Source organism: Thunnus thynnus, chromosome 10, assembly GCF_963924715.1.
Source record: "Thunnus thynnus chromosome 10, fThuThy2.1, whole genome shotgun sequence".
In the NCBI taxonomy this organism is placed as follows: domain Eukaryota; kingdom Metazoa; phylum Chordata; class Actinopteri; order Scombriformes; family Scombridae; genus Thunnus; species Thunnus thynnus.
In genome coordinates, this window is record NC_089526.1 from 2,808,669 (window position 1) to 2,828,074 (window position 19,406).

The 19,406-nt window shown below is 37.9% G+C and overlaps 1 protein-coding gene and 1 long non-coding RNA gene across 2 annotated transcripts in view; one reads left to right on the top strand and one right to left on the bottom strand.

The window, feature by feature from the left end:
• The window catches only part of si:dkey-22o22.2 (neural-cadherin), a 156,992-nt gene extending 149,445 nt beyond the window's left edge, over window positions 1-7,547 (top strand). Inside the window, exons 29-34 of the mRNA XM_067600397.1 lie at window positions 282-448; window positions 743-1,007; window positions 2,379-2,559; window positions 2,662-2,912; window positions 4,306-4,463; window positions 6,783-7,547. Coding sequence (XP_067456498.1) covers window positions 282-448; window positions 743-1,007; window positions 2,379-2,559; window positions 2,662-2,912; window positions 4,306-4,463; window positions 6,783-7,454 — 1,694 coding nt within the window. The 3' untranslated portion in view covers window positions 7,455-7,547. The remainder of the gene's footprint in view (window positions 1-281; window positions 449-742; window positions 1,008-2,378; window positions 2,560-2,661; window positions 2,913-4,305; window positions 4,464-6,782) is intronic.
• Window positions 7,548-8,496: 949 nt separating this feature from the next.
• Window positions 8,497-9,145, bottom strand: LOC137190781 (uncharacterized). Its single transcript, XR_010930286.1, has 3 exons — window positions 9,080-9,145; window positions 8,833-9,040; window positions 8,497-8,768 (listed from the first exon to the last, which is right to left on the bottom strand). It is a non-coding gene; the product is annotated as an uncharacterized lncRNA (long non-coding RNA).
• Window positions 9,146-19,406: the final 10,261 nt, after the last annotated feature.

Below are 19,406 nucleotides of genomic sequence, written 5' to 3' on the forward strand. Positions count from 1 at the left end.
CTAAGCATGTGCAGGAACATGGTTCTGTTTCTGTTAGATTTAGTTCATCTAATGTGTCTTTTACATCTTTGCAATAACTTTTTGCTGGAAGGTTTTGTTTGAAATGTGAGAGCTGAAAGTTTGAGTGTAAAGTTGAGGAGCTACATCAGTTCCTCGTCCTGCAGTTTTAAAAACCATGACAACCGTTTCTTCCCAACATCCTCAGTTTGTGTTTGGATCAGAGTTGGTCTTCGTGTGTGTGAACCTGTGTTTGTTTGTATAAATCCTTCCTCTCCTCTCAGCCACCCCGGAGTTCTCCTTCGACTCGGGCAGCGTCGCTCGTTTCCAGCTCAGAGGAGGCGGCAGCTCTCGCCGCACAAACATCCAGCTGCTCCTGCGAACCAGAGCCGCCTCGGGAACCCTGCTCTCCGTCACGTCCCGGGAGGCCAACGAGTACATCGTCCTGGAGGTCAGTTCACCCTTCAACCTGTCGCTAAACTACCAATTTATCAGAGTTAAAAGATCCCTTCAGGCATATAAACAGTTATCAATACACAGCTGTTTATATGTCTTAAAATAATGAATAATAATGTGTCTGATGTGGTTTTTGTCTAAAAAAAAAACACATTTTTGGGTTTAAATGTATCAAAACTGACACTAGTTTTTATCTTTAAACACGAAGGCTGAAACAAGATCATGATGCATTATGGGAAGATTTAACAGGAAACATTTAACACATTAACGTGTCGGTTTTATCCCCCAGATCACGGAGGGTCACCTCTCCGTTCGTACCAACCTCGGCGACGGCGCTCACGCCCTGCGGCTCCCCGGACAGCGGGTGGACGTCGGGCAGTGGGTTCTGGTCAGCCTCAGTCGCCATGACAACATGTTCACCCTGCGGCTTGAGCAAGGCGGGGGCTCACGGGAGGCCCAGGCCCGGCTGGGGAGCCACAGGGAGATGGTGGTTCATCCGGCCAGCGTGATGGTCGGGAACGGACCCGACGCCGGAGACAAGACCGACTTTCATGGTGAGATTCTGGATTCTCAACGTGATGGTTTTACCTTTTAAAAAAAAGAAAATAAGATAAAAAAAGAAGAAGAAAAGACAGTTCTGAAAGGAATGAACAAACCTGAAAGTATCTAAGTGAGAAGAGCTGACAGACAGCGTTGTTTAAATGCTGAAGAAAACTGTGGTTGTTTTACTTAAATCTGTGGTTTGAACAAAAAATGGAGGAAAAGTTGGCAGGAAACAATAAACACAAACAGTTTTAGAGAATTCAGATCCAGTCCGACGCTCCAGTCTGGAACTGGTTTGGTCGTTTCCTCATTATAAACTGTTTACTGATGTTCAGTCTTACAGGATTATAATTATTACAATGACGATGGTATATTTCATTTAGGGCTGCAACTAACTATTATTTTCATTATCGATTAATCTGCAGATTATTTTTTTTAGTTTAAAAAATAGTACAAAAATGGCCGCCACCATTTCTCAGAGGCCACAGTGATGACTAACAATCCAAAATGTTAAAATATGAATGAATGAAAACAGCAAATTATCTCATTTGAGAAGCTGGAACCATCAAATATAACGATTACTTAATTACTTAAATAATCAACTTATTGTTGCAGCTTTACTTAAATATTTTTGAATATTTTCCTCTTTTTAAATGTATTTTTTTTCCTTCTTCTTTCCTTTTTTAATTTGTGAAACGCTTTGAGCTGAATCTTACACATCATTGTTATTATTAGTAGTAGTAGTAGTGACTGCATTTTATTGATGATCTGAGATGGGAAAATGCAAAGTTGGCAATAATAGGAACAAATACATTAAGAGTAGGGATGCATGATATTGGATTTTTTTGTCAGGGTGAAACAGTCCGTGGAGGGAAGCACAGTCAGGCTGCGGAGGAGAAGGCAACAAACTGGCCTCATAACCGGCAGAAATGGCCGATGCTGATATTTCATTTTAGAGTTTTTATCGGCCGATACTGATGACGTGCTGATGATATTGTGCATCCCTAATTAAGAGAAAAGCAGGTTGTTCTATTCCATAGATTCTTCCATATATGACAGAATTGTTTGTGTTTCTTCAGTGTCTCAAAATCCACATTTAGAAAAACGTTTTCACCTTCTGATACGGGAAACTCAGCAGGCGTATCTGCCTTTTTGTCTCCTATCTGTCCTGAACATGAGTTATATATCTGGTAGTTTCTGGCCTGGTGTCTCCCAGTTTAAACCTTCATGTTATGACAGATCCAGGAGGATGAATCAGTCTCTCTGTCACACACAGTGTCTCAAATGTAACTCGTTCAGGTTTGACATCATTCCTTTAGTTTTATCAGCAGTAATAATAAAAACATACCAGACTAAACTAAACTAGACGTTCCCTCCTCCAGGCTGTCTGAGGGACGTTCGTTTTAACGGTCAGGTCCTCCCTCTGGACGGGCAGAGCCGGGACTTGGTGACGGTACTGGAGAGGCGTGGCGTCACCTCGGGGTGTTCCAGCGACGCCTGCAGCAGCCAACCGTGCCGCAGCCCGCTGCGCTGCATCGACCTGTGGAGGAAACACCAGTGCAAGTAAAGGACACACAGAAATCCCAACACGCTCTGCTTGTTGTGTTTGTTTTCTCAGTTTTTGTCATTAACCCGTCGTCCCTCCGTCTCTCCGTCACCTCCCAGGTGTCCCGGCAGTCAGGTGACGGTGACAGACGACGCGGGTCAGCAGCGTTGCATGCCGTCGCCCTGCGGATCCTCCTCCTGCCGTAACGGCGGCATCTGCCAGGCGCTCTCGCCAGACAGCTACCGGTGCCGGTGTCAGGAGGGGTTCAGGGGTCAACGCTGCGAGCTGGGGCAGGTCAAAGGTCACCGACTGGCTGCCCTCAGCCCGAGCTCCATCCTGGCCATCAGCATGTGTCTGCTCGTCTTCTTCGGTAAAGGAAAATATTTATTTACTAAACTACAATCAGCCGAATGAAACTTGTGTGGTCGCCGCCCTGGTTGCTGACTCACAGGCGCCGATGCATTTTCAGTTTTCACTTTATTTTTAGTAAACAGAAGAATTATGTAGTTATCCTGAGCGGTGATCGCCAAGAGAAGAGACTAAACAAAAAACAGCATGAATAATGAAGGAGGTCTGGTCTATGAGCCAAACTGGGACATAAACAAACACAAACACAAGATGTGCAGCAGTGATAACCTGCTTCTTCTGTTGTTGACTGACTGTCATAAAACACCTGCTTAAAAAGACTCGATCCAGATGTTAAATGACTTTTACACACTGATGAAGACATTAATGAAAAGGTCTTTAAAGAGTAGAGGTTTGTTTTGTCTTTTACCTATATATTCATTATTCTTTTATGTCTTTTCGAGGATATTTTTATATTTACAGTTAGAAGAAAAACAGAAGCAAGCGACAACAGACGATGAAATGTGTTTGCAGGACAGAATGTCTGCGGATTTATTTTTATTTCAGAGGTTTGACAAAGTTGCACGTTGGATATGAAGTCTGAGTGAAGTCCCGACTTTGAGTTTTAAGTCCTAAACAAGTAAAAAATGTTTATCTTTGAACTCGGAGAGAAATTCAAGTCATTCCAAGTCAACTCTATCAGCCAAATGAACTTTAAAACTCAGTTACAAAGTTAGAAGAAGAGAGAGACGGTTTAAAAAAAGACTCATATAAATACACACACACACACACACACACGCTGTAAAACCAACCGTCTCCTCTAAAGACCTTTTGTTCTAAACTTGTGTAACACTGTGCTGCCCCGATCAATAAGTTTTCCATTAGCATCGATCAGGAATCAACAGACAGCGAAGCATCAGTGACGCAGAGAGACTTCAGTTACATAAACACAAGAATCAACAAAACAATCACTGCTGAAGTGTCACACGTGAGTCATTCTGTGCGTACGTCTGATAAACGAATAGTTTTTCCACGTTAAGACTTCATTTCCCATCAGCCCCGTCGCTTCCTGCTTTCACCTGAAGAGGAAAAACATGTTGGAGGTGATTTTGGAAGCAGGTTTTCCTCTCAGAGTCTCACCTGGTGGAGAGTGGAGGCCGTTAAAGGCTGATTGCTTGTTTTTCACCTGTTTGTAGTTTTTATGTGAATGTTTCTAAATGAACGTTGTGCTAATTTATTGAGATTAAATGATTCCACAGAGCAGCTTTAATGAGCCGCAGCTGCAAACGTTACAGGAAGGAAATGAAATCTGCCCCGATGGTACACAAGATGCATATTTATACTGTCCTCCTCTGTGTGTGTGCGTGTGTGTGTGTGCGTGTTTGTGTGTGTGTGCGTGTGTGTGTGTGTGCGTGTAGCGGTGCTGGTGGCGGTGACGGTGTGGAACCAGAAAGGCAGCCGTAACAAGTTCAGGAAGCGAGGAGTTTACCACATCCCTGCTGAACACGAGAGCTGGGAGGACATCCGAGAAAACATCCTCAACTACAACGAGGAGGGAGGAGGAGAGCAGGACCAGGTACACACATGTACACACACACACATGAACATGCACACACACACACACACACACAAAGTAGTTAGTACATTTTATGTTTAACAGCTTTACTTTAAAAACAAGGATCCTGCAGTTTCCTGTCAGGAGTCAATAAGTAGAAAGTTTCATTGATAAACAGACAAAATGTTCCAAACACACTCGCACACGCACACACACACACACACACACACACACGCACACACTCGCACACACACACGCATGCACACACACACACACACTCACACGCACACATGCACACACGCACGCACACCCACACTCGCACGCACACACGCACATACACACGCACACACATACACACACACTTGCACGCACGCACACACACACACACGTACATACACATACACGCACACACACACACACACACACACACAGGTCAAAGTCATTGCTTTCAGGAGAAAATGTGTAAGTGGATCTTGAGTTTGGAGACGGGAGGAAGTCAAATAAATCCTTGATGATACGTGAGATGAAGTCAGCAAGTGAATCAGCATTAAAGCAGCTGGAGAAACTTAAAGTCAAGCAGCCAAAACATCTCAGAAACTGGCTTAAAAAATGAGAAGAAAGAGGAGATGAGTTTGTATTTTTGGGTCATTTAACCTCAACTCGAGACATCAAAACGCTGCATTTTCACATCAGACTGCAGGAAACTAAGAAAATCCACATTTAGATCCTATTTGAACCTTCTGAAGCAGGAGATTCTACTGGGTTTCAGGGGGTTTATCTGCCTTTTTGTCTGATATCTGTTCTAGACTTGAGTTATCTGGCGTTTCTGGCCTGATGTCTCTCAGTTTAAAGTTCATATATTATGACAAATCCAGGAGAAAGTATCCTCACAGTGGGACAAATTAGCTACTACTGAACAAATAGTTGTCACATGACTTGTAGCAGCCACTCAAGAGTCTCCGTTATGACAAGAAATGTGTGTCGTCCATGTTGTAGCAGCAGTAGTTTTAATTAAAGCTGCTAGCAGCGTTGGTCGGGATATTTCTTATAAGTGTGGTGTGCTTTTATTTTGAAAGTTTGATTGACGTGTACTGTCAGGTGTGTAGAGACAATAAGTAACTGCAGCTGGACACAGAAAAATACTCATATATTTGAATGGAGAGTGTGAGTGAACCCACACCTTTTTGAACATTTACTGCTTCCACATAGTTTTAGATACAAACTTCATTCAAACTTTAAATGAGTCACGAGACTTTGACCTACAAATCTTGAATTTACATTTTTTTTTTTATCTTTTACTGTTTTTGAGATATTAGAGTGTGAGTTTTAAAGTCTTTTCTTGCTCCTCCTGTGGTTTTATAATGAGTGTGTATTGCGGAATGTTTCACAGCACTGAGGGAGTGACATCACCAGGAGCAGTTGGAGAGGAGGATTTTAGAGTACGCTTCTTGTGAAATCTCCTCATAACATTAAAAATCATATTTTAGTAGGAAATTTCATTGCGAATCCATTGATACAGATTTGAAAGTGGTCTGACTTATAGTTTAGACATCAGCAGCCTCTGTTTGACACAAAGTTCATGCCTCCCCATTGTTTTACATTGTAAGGTGTGATGTGGCACTGCAACTTTCAGGGCTTATTAAATCCAAACCGTTCGAGTTATTACAAAGTTTTTAACAACTTTTTTTCAGCATAGTGTTTTAAGTCATCTATTAAAGTTTGAAGCCGATACCATTAACCCCCTCGGAGGAGATAGCGTTTGCTTGGGCCAAAATTGGGGCAAAGTCTTATTTTGGAAGGCTAATTGCGGACTTCCTGTTGGATTTAGGTCAGGGGTGTCTGCATAGGATTTGTAGGTCTTGGTGAAATGAATAATTGAGTTTTGGTTTGATCTCTCTACGACATTCCTACGGGCCGTGGCAGCCATTTTAGTTACATAGGTGGCGCTAGAGAGCACATTTTCACTAGACCTGATGTGTGTGCCAAATTTGGTGAGTTTTTGAGCATGTTTAGGGGGTCAAATTTAGGTCTGAAGTGGCGTTATAATAAAGAAACAAACAAACAAACAAACAAACACATGAAAACACAGTAGTCCTCTGCCTTTTGGGCTCGGTCCCTAATAAAAAACATATAAATGGAAACCAAACTAAACGGCCATCTGCAGAACATTCTCACCAGTTTATATTAAATGCTGCAGGAAACGCTTCGTTATGTTCGACCTTCCAGCTGCAGCTGCCCTGCGGCCTCAAACCTTCATATTCAAAACCAGTTCTTGACACTGACCTTTAACCTTTGAGGATTAAACACCTCTAACTTGTGTGTTTCCTTCCTTCCTGTCAGAACGGCTATGACATCACAGAGCTGAAGCGTCCTCTGTGCTCCAGTCTGTCTCAGTCGTCATCGTGCACCACCGCCCCGCTCATCAAGTCCTCGCCGGGCTCCCAGGAGGAGGTGCACCCATCCGGCTCCTCCTGCAGCTCCAGCGCCCCCTACCTCAGCATCCCACATCACCACCACCACCACCACCATCAGCACGCCGCCAACGCCGCCAGCTACTCCGGCGACGCAACCTACTCCAACTACGCCGCTCACGGCAGCAGGGACATGGAGACGAGTGACACGGGAGGTTACATGGACGCCGCCGCCGCCGCGCCGGGCTCGCGCTCACACGTGGACTTTAAGAGCTACGTGGCGCGCATCATCTGGGAGGCGGACAACGACAGCGAGGCCTTCCCGTCGGACGCCTACCACGTGTGGTGCGTGGAGGGCTCGGGGTCGTCGGCGGGAAGCCTCAGCTCACTGGGGTCCGTCGCGCACCGTCAAAACAATGAGGAGGAGGAGGAGGAGGATGACGAAGGAGGGTTCGTTTACGACAGGCTGTCTCAGTGGGGCCCCAAGTTCCAGACGCTGAGCGAGATGTACGACCGGCCCCAGCTGGCCCTCTCATACAGGGAGGCGGTGGCGTACATACAGAGGAGCCACAGCCACGACCCTCTGCCTCATCACCACTAGGGGGCGCCACACACACACACACACACACACACACAAACAATACAGAGCAGAGAGGAAGAGACTGAAGCTGCGTTCACGTCAAATCTGAAACAATATTCAAGAGAATATTAATCCGGTATTGATACAGTTTATTAGATATAATTACTGCAGATAAAACTGATACAACATGAAGGTTAAAATGTTTTTATTGGATCTTTAGAGATGTTGAGGCTGCAGTTTGTGATGCTGTTGGACTCTGTTGGGTTTTACTGAGAGATGTTTCTTATATTTTGTCCTTCTCATTTATATAAATTACACTAAATAACATCTTTTACATAAAACAAACTACAATCAAACAGCCTCTAAAATGAGCATAAAATAAAGTAAAACCTATAAAAACAGTTTAAAACAGAACATTATAACCATAAAGGTTGGATTTATTGCAGGGTTGTTGTATTAAACTGCATTAGTTTTATTAGGTTTATCTAATAAACTGTCAATATAATGTATAATAATCATATTTGTGCTCAGTGCAATTAAGTTGGTTCTGTTGCATTTTATCAGCTAAAATTCAGATGAAAACTTGTTGTTTTTAATTACAGTTTAGTAAAGAATCATTAAATTGGATGAAATGTTTTAATAATCATCAAAAATCATCAGCTGCATTAACTCTCCAGGACAGAAGTTCTTATATATTATATTATATAAATATTAAATTAAAAGACTGTGAATCGTCTCCACAGCAGGATGCAGCAGGAGAGAAACAACATGCATCAAATGTTTTAACTCAGTCAAACACACAAACATGATGCACATATTCTTAGATTGATCATCTCTGATGTGCATCAAGTAAACATCCATAAATCTGTTTACAAGAAAAACACTTTTATAACTCCAGAACTGTTTTTAACTTTTCTTCAGTATCTGTTAGACTGTAAACAGCTGATTCAGCAGACTTTTAATGGAGCTAATTTGCCAAAATGTAAACATTTATATGGGCTAAAAATAACGAGACTGTTTATGCTCCCCAAAGCATTATGGGAACTGTAGTTCCAGAACTGAGTCATCTCAGTGTTGCCAGGAAACCACTGTTGGTGTTAATTTGATTAAACACAACTATACAGGTAATTAAACACATTATAAATCTCATCTTTTCACTTTAATAGTTCACACAGTTTAATAGTTCCACAAACAAACTGAATCAAATGATCTCAAACCCTCCGACACCAGTCTGCTCGGTTGATAATCCAGTTTCCCCCCATTATCCTCAACATGTTACTTTAAAATACAATACATACACCCTCGACTGAAAACATCATTGGGAAAGTTCAGTTCCTCTGGTTAATAAAACCTCAGATTAAAGTTCATGTTATGGACGAGATCAAAGAAGCAAAAACACATTTATTATAAATAAGGAGACACAGAGAAGCAGTTAAAGACAGAAAAACAATAAAAGACATAAACAGGAAGGAGATCAAGTTATCAGACATCCAGTAACCAGCACTGGTTCAAGATTACTTCCTATTAATAGAAAAAGATTATGTCAACTAGGACACAATTTATGAAAATTAAAAAGTTTGACTGGTTGAATCAATCATTCGGGTAATCTGGAGGAAATTCTTAAATATAAAATATAAAAATGAAACATAATAAATTGTAAAACATCAGTTGATGCAACACAGCAGAGTTAGACAGACGTCCTTCAGCCTCACTGAGAACTAATAAGACAGTAACTGGAAACACTTGTGTGGGTTCAAACTGGGTCAGGAAATCTGATTGGCTGCTCCCGACACAATTCAAAACTCTCAGCTTTGATTGGCTGCTGAGCCTGATAGAGGCGGGACCTTCCAGTTGGTCTGTAATCACTCGGCTGTCTGGACCTCAGCAGGAAAACTGAATGTGAGTAAAACTGAACTGATGATAAAATCATGTTTAAAGTCTGTAATTTTAGTTTTATCTTCAATGATCAAAGAAAAAACACAAAGTTAAGAGTTTTTAATCTTTTTAGAGTTTTATTTGACAGTAAAAAACAGTTTGAGATTAATGCACAAAAGATATGAAAGTGATGAAAATATGATAATAAAACCAAAGAAATATGATGAAATAAACTAAAATGTGGACATGAGAAGATAGATAGAAAGGAATAAAATATTTTAAAACATGAATTCAATAAAAGAAATTATTAATTAACATAAAACATCCAGTTTAAAGACTTTTCAGTTCATGTTTAAAGATCCTCAGACATAAAAAACTAAAATCCAACAATCATTAGAGTCCAGATCTTGTTAATTTATTGATTATTGAGGCCGGATCACAAACCGGTTCACATAACTTCACTGAAAATTCAAATTCAAAGTCTCACCTGCGAAAAACAGTTTTTCTGTAACTCTGATGTGACGTGAACGCAGCAGCGGTAGCAGCGGCGGCGGCGGCGGCGGCGGCGCTGTTGTCCGCTCGCGTCGGTCGGCGGCTGCAGTAACGCAGCGACTCTCTCAGGTCTGGATGTTCATGATGTTTCTTCATGTAGAAAACAAGAAGCAGGACGTTCAGCAGCTTGAAATATATAAATAAATAAGGAAGCACAGAGAGAGAGAAGAAGAAGAAGAAGTTGTTTTGGGTTCCAGCTTTACAGGATTATGTCATAAAACTTTATTTATTCAGGTTTTTTCTTTAAAGCGATGTCTGTGCTGTATTTTGTTTTTGTGGGTCGCTGAATTTCTCTTACAAATGTGGACTTTCAGGGTCAAAAGTGAGTTTTTTAAATGTTTTTCTGGAGGAATATTACCATCAAACTCTGTCACTGATCTTCTGGGTGACTGAAGAGTCGCTCTGCTTCATTTAATAACACCGACAACGTTCAGGTCTTTATTTCTGGAGACTTAAAAAAAGAAGAAGAAGAAGAAGAAGTTCTCCTTCAAGGGTGTTTTAATCTTTTTATCTCTGCTCCAACTGTTTTTAAATTTTGACCTTAAAACACAAAACCTACAAACAAAAAGTCAAGATATTCTCCCCGAGGAGGAACTTTCTCCTCCTGCTGTCGGTAACCAGCTTTTCTGTTTTCTAACTTCCTGTTGTTGCACTAGTGGATGATTCAGGAACGACGAGTCTGTTTTCCAGTAAAAAAAAAAAAAGTAGAGAAATAAAAGCTTTTACCAGGTGAAACATCTTAACTCCCAACATGTAAAATAAGCTTTATAGTATGTTTTCAGATGAGAGATTATTTTTTTACTCCCTTGTAGAAAAACGACCCAGAAAAACTCCTTTTCCGCTCGCAGCTGGTCGCTCGCTGTGTGGCGTCACTTTGCGTGTTTTTGGCGGCTCGTCGTGTGTTCAGACTGCTGCAGATTCAACGGCTGAACCGCTAAAATGTCAAATACAGAGAGAGAGACAGCAGGTTGTTTAAGTGTTTGATGATTAAAGGTTCTCAAATTTGAGAATTTGCTGCTTTTACTCATCTGACGTGACAGTAAACTGAATATCTGTGAGGTTTAAACTGTTGGTCGGACGAAATAAGACGTTTGATGACGTCATTTTGGGGTCTAAGAAACTTCATTATTTTTTTAATGTTTTTTTTAGACCAAAACGACTTCATTCATTCGTTCATTCATTCAGTCAGTGACGTGAACTGGAAGACGGTGAAAGTTGAGATGAGTTCAGCACATCAGTGAAGGTCAAACTCTGCATGTATGGAAGTTAATTAATGGCGCAACTGTTTAATTATTAAAAATAAATAAATAAATAAAAGACAGTTAAGTTTTTAAATCAGCTGCAAGTCCAGATGTGAGAGAAAACACAAGCAGATAAATGCAGAACCAGAAAATCTAAACGATGTTAAAGCTGCGTTGTCCTGAACGCTCTCAAATCTCAACTTGCAGATTTATAAACAACTTGAAACAGTTTTTGATTATTCAGCTTTAAAAAAAATTTAAAAAATCCACAAACTTAATTTTTCCTGTTGAAGCATCCGGTTTGATTCACATGACGTCTCTGAGGACCAAAACAAGCAGGACACAAACTTTCTTTCCGCTTCTCAACCAGCCAAAAATGTGATTTTTTTTTTTAGAGTAAAGCAGAAAAAAAACGTGACGCAGTATTTAGTTATTTTGCGGGCGGAGCGGTTAGTTGTTTCCCAGCCTTCCTCTCAGCTACGTTTGTTGTTGTCGTCACGCCGCCTTATGAATGTAGTTTTATACGGAGAGAAGAAGCAAAGAGTACAACCAGAGATTTTAAACTCAGTTATTTGATAAAAGTGAGTCTTTTAGAAGATGATAAGTGCGTAACTCAATCTTCAGCCAGTAAAATGGACACATCATCTATATTTTGAGGGTTTTATGAATTGCAGAAATTTTAAAAAAATCTTTGCTTATTTCGATCCAAAAGTCAGAATATTTATATTTGAAGTCCTGAGATATTTGGATGAAAACAGAATTTTCCAAAAAGATATTTTCCAGGTTTTTGTTGCAACACTACGGAGCCCTGGAGGAGCCACGGAGACAAAAATAACTAATTTGTTCTCTCGATTTAGTAAAACATGCTCTTAATTTAATAATCTATTCTCGCAATTTAACAGAATTCATCAGATTTTTTACTGTAAAAACGTTCAGATTCATCCAGATCATAAAAACTCTTCAGGCTTGTGGGTTTTTTTCTCCGCAGGCGCTGCCAGGACTCCGTACAACACATTCAACTAGTGTTTTAATTTCTCTTCTGGTATCTGAATAAAAAAAAAAAAGAGTGAGTCCTCAAAGTGTTGTACTCAAAGCTATGCATCCAAATGGATTTTACACAGGTGTCTTTTTATAAGCTGATGTGAAGCTCCAGATGTTGTCTGAACCGTCCTGTGCGCCACATCTGGTGATGTTTGTTGTAAATCCAATGTTTTTAAAGCAGTTTAATATGTGTGTGTGTGTGAATGTGTTGAATTCACACACACACACACACATTTATGAGACTGAGAGTGTAACGTGTTGATCTGTATGATATGATGTATATATGGACGTTTTATAGCAACCTAACATGAAATATTCCTTTTGTATATGACTTTTAATAAAAATGACTTTTTCCCCAAAAACTTGATTCATGCTTTAGTTCTGTTCCACTCCACTACATTTCAGAGGGAAATATTGTACTTTCTACTCCACTACATTTATTTGACAGCTTTAGTTACTTTTCAGATGAAGATTTGACACAATGGATAATATAACAAGCTTTTAAAATACAACACATTGTTAAAGATGAAACCAGTGGTTTCCAACCTTTTTGTCTTTTGACGTCTTACAAAAAGCAGTGTGTAGTCGGGGTCACATTTCACATGTCTATGAGTTGTTAACAGCTCCACCAAATAGTGATTTTTCCCTCTAAACTTCTCACATGCTTTCATTTCAATAAATGTTCAAATGATCCAATATTTCAGCAAAAATCAAAGATTAGAGAAAAAGTCCAAAAACTGAAAACAGATTTGTGTATCAGAACTTTGTTTTTTCTTCTTTCCTCTCCCATTAATCATCTCACCACCCCTCAGATTTATCTGCTGACCCTTTTGAGGGGCCCGACCCCTAGGTTGGGAACCACTGGACTAAACTAGCTAACTGTATATAAAGTAGTGTAAACTAGCTCCACCTCCAGCAGCTACAACAGTAACATGCTGCTCTAACACTGATGCTTCACTATTAATAATCTAATGATGTCATATATAATAATATATCAGTCAGAGGGACCAAACCACTACTTTTACTGCAATACTTTAACTACATCAAGCTCATAATACTTATGTACTTTTACTGCAATACTTTAACTACATCAAGCTCATAATACTTATGTACTTTTACTGCAATACTTTAACTACATCAAGCTCATAATACTTATGTACTTTTACTGCAATACTTTAACTACATCAAGCTCATAATACTTATGTACTTTTACTGCAATACTTTAACTACATCAAGCTCATAATACTTATGTACTTTTACTGCAATACTTTAACTACATCAAGCTCATAATACTTATATACTTTTACTGCAATACTTTAACTACATCAAGCTCATAATACTTATGTACTTTTACTGCAATACTTTAACTACATCAAGCTCATAATACTTATGTACTTTTACTGCAATACACGGGAGAAATTATAACTGCTGACAAATACTGCACAATAATAAACACTTATATCTGCATTATATTGGGTTATAAACCATTAATCAGATGTTTGTATAAAACTTCTAAATGTTACATTAGGACAAGTTTTAAGTAATATAATAATAATAATGTATATTTTTTTATTTATAGAGCACTTTTACAGATACTCAAAGATGCTTTACACAACAAAAAAGATCCTTGATAACTAAATAATACTGATAATAATCTTTATTTGTTTATTGAGCACTTCATACAGGGCAGAGAAATAAAACAGACAAATAATAAAATCATAGAATCAAAATAACAATAAATAAATAAATAAAACTCCCTCACTCTCCTTTCATATTCATGGGCTTTAATTGGCAGCATTTGCCTCCATCTTTGTCTCCTGCAGTTTATCTGTGAATTTTGCCTCGTCAGCATCTTCTTTTATTATCTGTATATATTTCATATTTATAACCTTTTATATCACATGTATTCTCACCTGTAAATTTCACCTCATCAGCACCTTATTCTACTATTTACACTTTCGGTTGGATGCAAAACTGCATTTTATTGAACTTGTATTATGTGACAAAGTTGTGTTTAATCTATGCAGTAGATGATTAGTATTAATATTTCCTTATATGAGGCAGCAGTGCCACCATGTGGTAACTCCTGAGATTACAGAAGACTAAATGTGTCTCTCTTTTGTTTTTTTACAGTATTTTTGTTTCTTTGGCTCAATTTTCACATTTAAGATGCAAAACTCTAAATACAAAATGTTCTAATTTTAAACCAAAATCTCAGAGAATTCAACATTATTAATCTTCATTGTTGTAGTTTAATCAATATTTATTTTATTAATTCCCATCAAAACTTAGTATTCAATGGTAATTTCATTAAAGATCATACAAACAGCAACAACAGAAAAAGAAGTTTAGAAGCTTTTTCACAGCAAACATTTTGATTTATCTTTAAATATCTCCTGTAAAAAGGAAAATATTTTAAATGACGTAGTTTTAGTTTGAATAACAACAAACATTTTATAACTAACATTACTGCTCACAGCAGGAAGGAGAAAATATGTAAAAATATATATATACTTTTAATATCTTCTAAGGTTTTTTTTTTTTTAGGAAACTGAATTCAACGCAGACACTAATGTAATATTAGTAATAAAAATAAAAATATACACATGAATTATTTTCCTTTAATCAAAACTTGTTAGAATGAATAATAGAATTTCAAATAGAAAAAAAATTTAAAGTAATGTAATCACAAAAATTAAAAAAAAAACAACATAAAAATGCACTAAAGGAACAAAGTATTCAAGTATTAAATATGTTGATCTTTTTGTCTACTGGGACACCAGTATATATATATAGTACATAAATTATACAGTTAGTATGATGTGTGGAGGTTTATAGATAAAGTTAATATTTCATTCCTGGACTGGATGATTTTCTGTTTTACTCGCTGACTGTTTACAGTATTTTACAGTATTTTACAGTATTTTAGGATCAATAATCACAGCTGAGCTTTAATATGTAAAACTCTAAACTCAAAATCTCACAAAGCAAAAATTCAGTGGTCATTTCCTCCACAATTATACAAATGGCACCAAGTGCTGAAATATTTAAAATGATATTTGAATGAATGAAGTTGTTTTAGTTTTAGTTTATGTAAATGTATGATGGCCAGCAGTCACATACAAAAACATTTTATAACTAACATCATCGTCTAAAATGTCTACAGGAAAAAAGACGTTTTTTTTAGGAAACTGAATTCAACGCACTGTAAAATTACTAAAAAATACAAAATACGTATAAATTTTTATTATGTTGTTAGAAAGTAATAAAAGTGTATTTTAATTACTGATGTAGATCCAACAGGTCGGTCAGGAATGAAACTTGAATCTGTAGTTTTTCATGTTCAGAACATTTATTAAACTGTGGATGTTGGTTTGTGAACTTTGGGAAGAACAGGAAGGACAGGATTGAGTTTAGATGAATAATTTATGAGGAGAAAGTGTGTTTTTAGAGAGACGGACGCTGCTCTCGCTCCTTAATGTGTTCATATATACTGAGTCAGCGTTTGCTTGGGAAGATGACCTCTGACCCCTAAAACACACACACACACATACACACATACACACACAGTGGACATCGAAGTGACATGAAGCATATGCATTGTTACAGATAATGAATGGAGGTCAGCTGTGACGCAGCTGTGTGTGTGTGTTCTTGTATTTCTATCTTTGTGAGGACCACATGTGAGACCTTGAGGACATTTTGTTCGATCTTCCTGTATTTAAAAAGGTTTGATGGTTTAGTTTTATATTAAAACGTCCAAGCTGTCAGTGTATGTGCTTGCAGTGACGAACCTACAACTTTACTGTTTTGGTTCACTCTCAGCGCTCTCATAGCGTCGTTTTGGGTCGCAGCAGGCAGCCGTTTACAGAGAAGAAGCTGTAAAAAGCCGCTGTACACTACCTGCTCAGGACCAAACGGCAAACAGACACAGTTAGCTGTAGACTAGCTGGTGAACATAGTGGAGCATTTAGCAGCTAAAGAGCCAGATATTTCCCTCAGGAGTTGGTAGAGAGTAAAAACAAGAGCTAAAAGAGAGTGAATATTGGACTTACATTCACCAGGTGGACAGAAACACGACTCCACATGAATGATAATGTTGCTCCGTAACTGCTGGATGTTTGCTGACAAGTTCAACCTATCAACTTAAAAGATGATAATGTGTCAGAGTTGTGTTCACTACTAAGGTTATGGACGTTTTGTTAGAGTCCCCACAACTGTGTGTGTGTGTGTGTGTGTGTGTGTGTGTGTGTGAGTGTGTGTGAGTGTGTGTGAGTGTGTGTGTGTGTGTGTGTGTGTGTGTGTGTGTGTGTGTGTGTGTGTGTTGGGGGTCGCAGCAGCTTGTGTCTGGTTGTTCTGTATTGTCTTTGACCTCTATAAGAGGAGGGGAGGCCTCAGTCTGTCTGAGTTCATCATTCAGCTCAACACTCACTCTGATCATCAGTTTAGTTTGGTGATATTTTATCTTTCCGCTCAGAATCGACGCAGCTTTTCTAAAGTACACAAGAAAAAAAGAATGATTTACATCCTAAAAAGATCAAACAACAACATAAAAATGGTGATATGTTTGGATAATTAACTATTTTTTCCAGGAAATGTCAAAAGTGTTGAAATTGATGCTGATACGTTCTACTTGGAGAACAGGTACGATGGGCTTAAACAACAGCAATATAAATAACAATATTATATAAAATAGCAATATATATATTAACAGTGTATTAATTAATTGCTTTATTTAGACAGAAACTATCCAGTTTAAAGTGGAAACCACTTTACAAACAGATGTTTTCATTCTGTTATCATTACATCTGTTCTCACATATCAACAAATCCTCACAGTGAGGAAACTGAAACCAGCTAATGCAGCTTTTTTTTTGGATTAGTGACTTTTAATTGATCAGTTATCACTAATTATTTATCTGTGGATTTATTGATTGATTAATGGATTATTTTAGCAATAACTGAAATTAAAAGCTGAGATCTTTAATTTAAGAAAAAGTAGCAATGCAGCAGAATAAAAATACTACAAAAAATACTGCATTATCCAGTACAGAAGTATTAGCGGCAAAATGTACTCAAAATGTATACATAATACATAATTGTTGTATGTAATAATAATAATAATAATAATGATAATAATAATTGTTTTTACTGGAATATTTATACTGATTTATTGCAGCGTGTTCATGTTGTTAAAGTGGAGCTTATTACTTCCTGTCCTTTGCTATAAAACTTATACTGTTTGGTCGTATAAATAGATATTTTATAAAGTCATAATTTTTACATACTGTACTTGAGCGTAAGTACTTTGAGTAAATGTACTTAGTTACATTCCACAACTCTTCAATATTTTTCTTATAATCAATAAATCCCATTAAAATACAATATTAACAATGTGTTATATTATTGGCTCTCAGCTTCAAGCCCATTGGTTCTTACTGTAAATCTTTAGAAACAGCCCACAGATAAATAATTTCATTTTTAAATGTTAAGGAAGGCGTTTGGGTGAAGTTTTTACAATAAATAAAGTTTATACACAAAAAACACATTTAAAGAAAAAAACAGAGGGTCAAAAAATGTGCAGATTTACAAAAACTGCAAAGAGATAAACAAATACTGATAGACAGAGAATACAGTTATTAACATTTGTGCAACATTTATAAATAAAAATACGCAAGTTAAATTTAACAGATTAAAGTTAAGAGAATGTGGTGATCAATGTGCAGATAAAAAGTGAGTAAAGTAATTAGACGTTGTCATCTTTAAAATGAAGTGAGCTCTATTCTTCAAGCTGGAGGAGATTACACAACCCGTGTGTGTGTGTTTGTGTGTGTGTGTGTATAAGTGTGTGTGTGTGTTTGTGTGTGTATATAAGTGTGTGTGTGTGTGGAGGTTGGGGCCACGCTTTCCCAGGCTGAGACAATACACTCACCCTACATGAGTTTCTTAAGAGGGGGGAACATACGGGTGGGCCCCTGTCCGCCAAGATACCCTATATATCTCACACACACACACACACACTCACACACACACACACACACACACACACACACACACACACACACACACACACACACACACACACTCGTAGACAGGAATGCCAACCCGCCAAAACACAGAGGTGAAAGCCACAGTCACTATTCAGCCTTTTGTGTGTGCGTGTGTGCGCATGTGCGCATGTGTGTGTGTGTGTGTGTGTGTGTGTGTGTGTGTGTGTGTGTGTGTGTGTGCGCGTGTGTGTGTGTGTGTGCTCTGACACTTCTTGTGTTTCAGTGTTTTTCCTCATTAGCACTTGAGTGTTTTTCTTTCCTCATAGTGAAACTCTTCTTTGTTTTCTCTCAAACTGGTGAACTGAACTTTTCTCACTAAACTGAGAAGCTGTTTTTCTGCAGCGACTCATCTCTGCAGAGCAGGATCACTATTATACTGTTACACTATTACACTGTTACACTATTATACTATTACACTGTTACACTATTATACTGTTACACTATTACACTGTTACACTGTTACACTATTACACTGTTACACTGTTACACTATTACACTGTTACACTATTATACTGTTACACTGTTACACTGTTACACTGTTACACTATTATACTGTTACACTATTACACTGTTACACTATTACACTGTTACACTATTATACTTTTACACTATTACACTGTTACACTATTATACTGTTACACTATTGTACTGTTACACTGTTACACTATCACACTGTTACACTATCACACTGTTACACTATTACACTGTTACACTATTATACTGTTACACTATTGTACTGTTACACTGTTACACTATTACACTGTTACACTATTATACTGTTACACTATTGTACTGTTACACTGTTACACTATTACACTGTTACACTATCACACTGTTACACTATTACACTGTTACACTATTACACTGTTACACTATTATACTGTTACACTATTGTACTGTTACACTGTTACACTATTATACTGTTACACTATTACACTGTTAGTTACACTATTATACTGTTACACTATTATGCTGTTACGCTGTTACACTATTGTACTGTTACACTATTACACTGTTACACTATTGTACTGTTACACTATTATACTGTTACACTTACATCACTATTACAGTTTACTGGCTAGTTAGTTAACCAGCAACCTGATTTATCAAACTGCTAAAAGTCCAGTTTTGGACTTAAGTTCGTAAATAGTTTTTTGAATTTTTATCTCTTATTTTTAAACTTTTATCTCTTAAGAATAAAAACTATTTATCAAA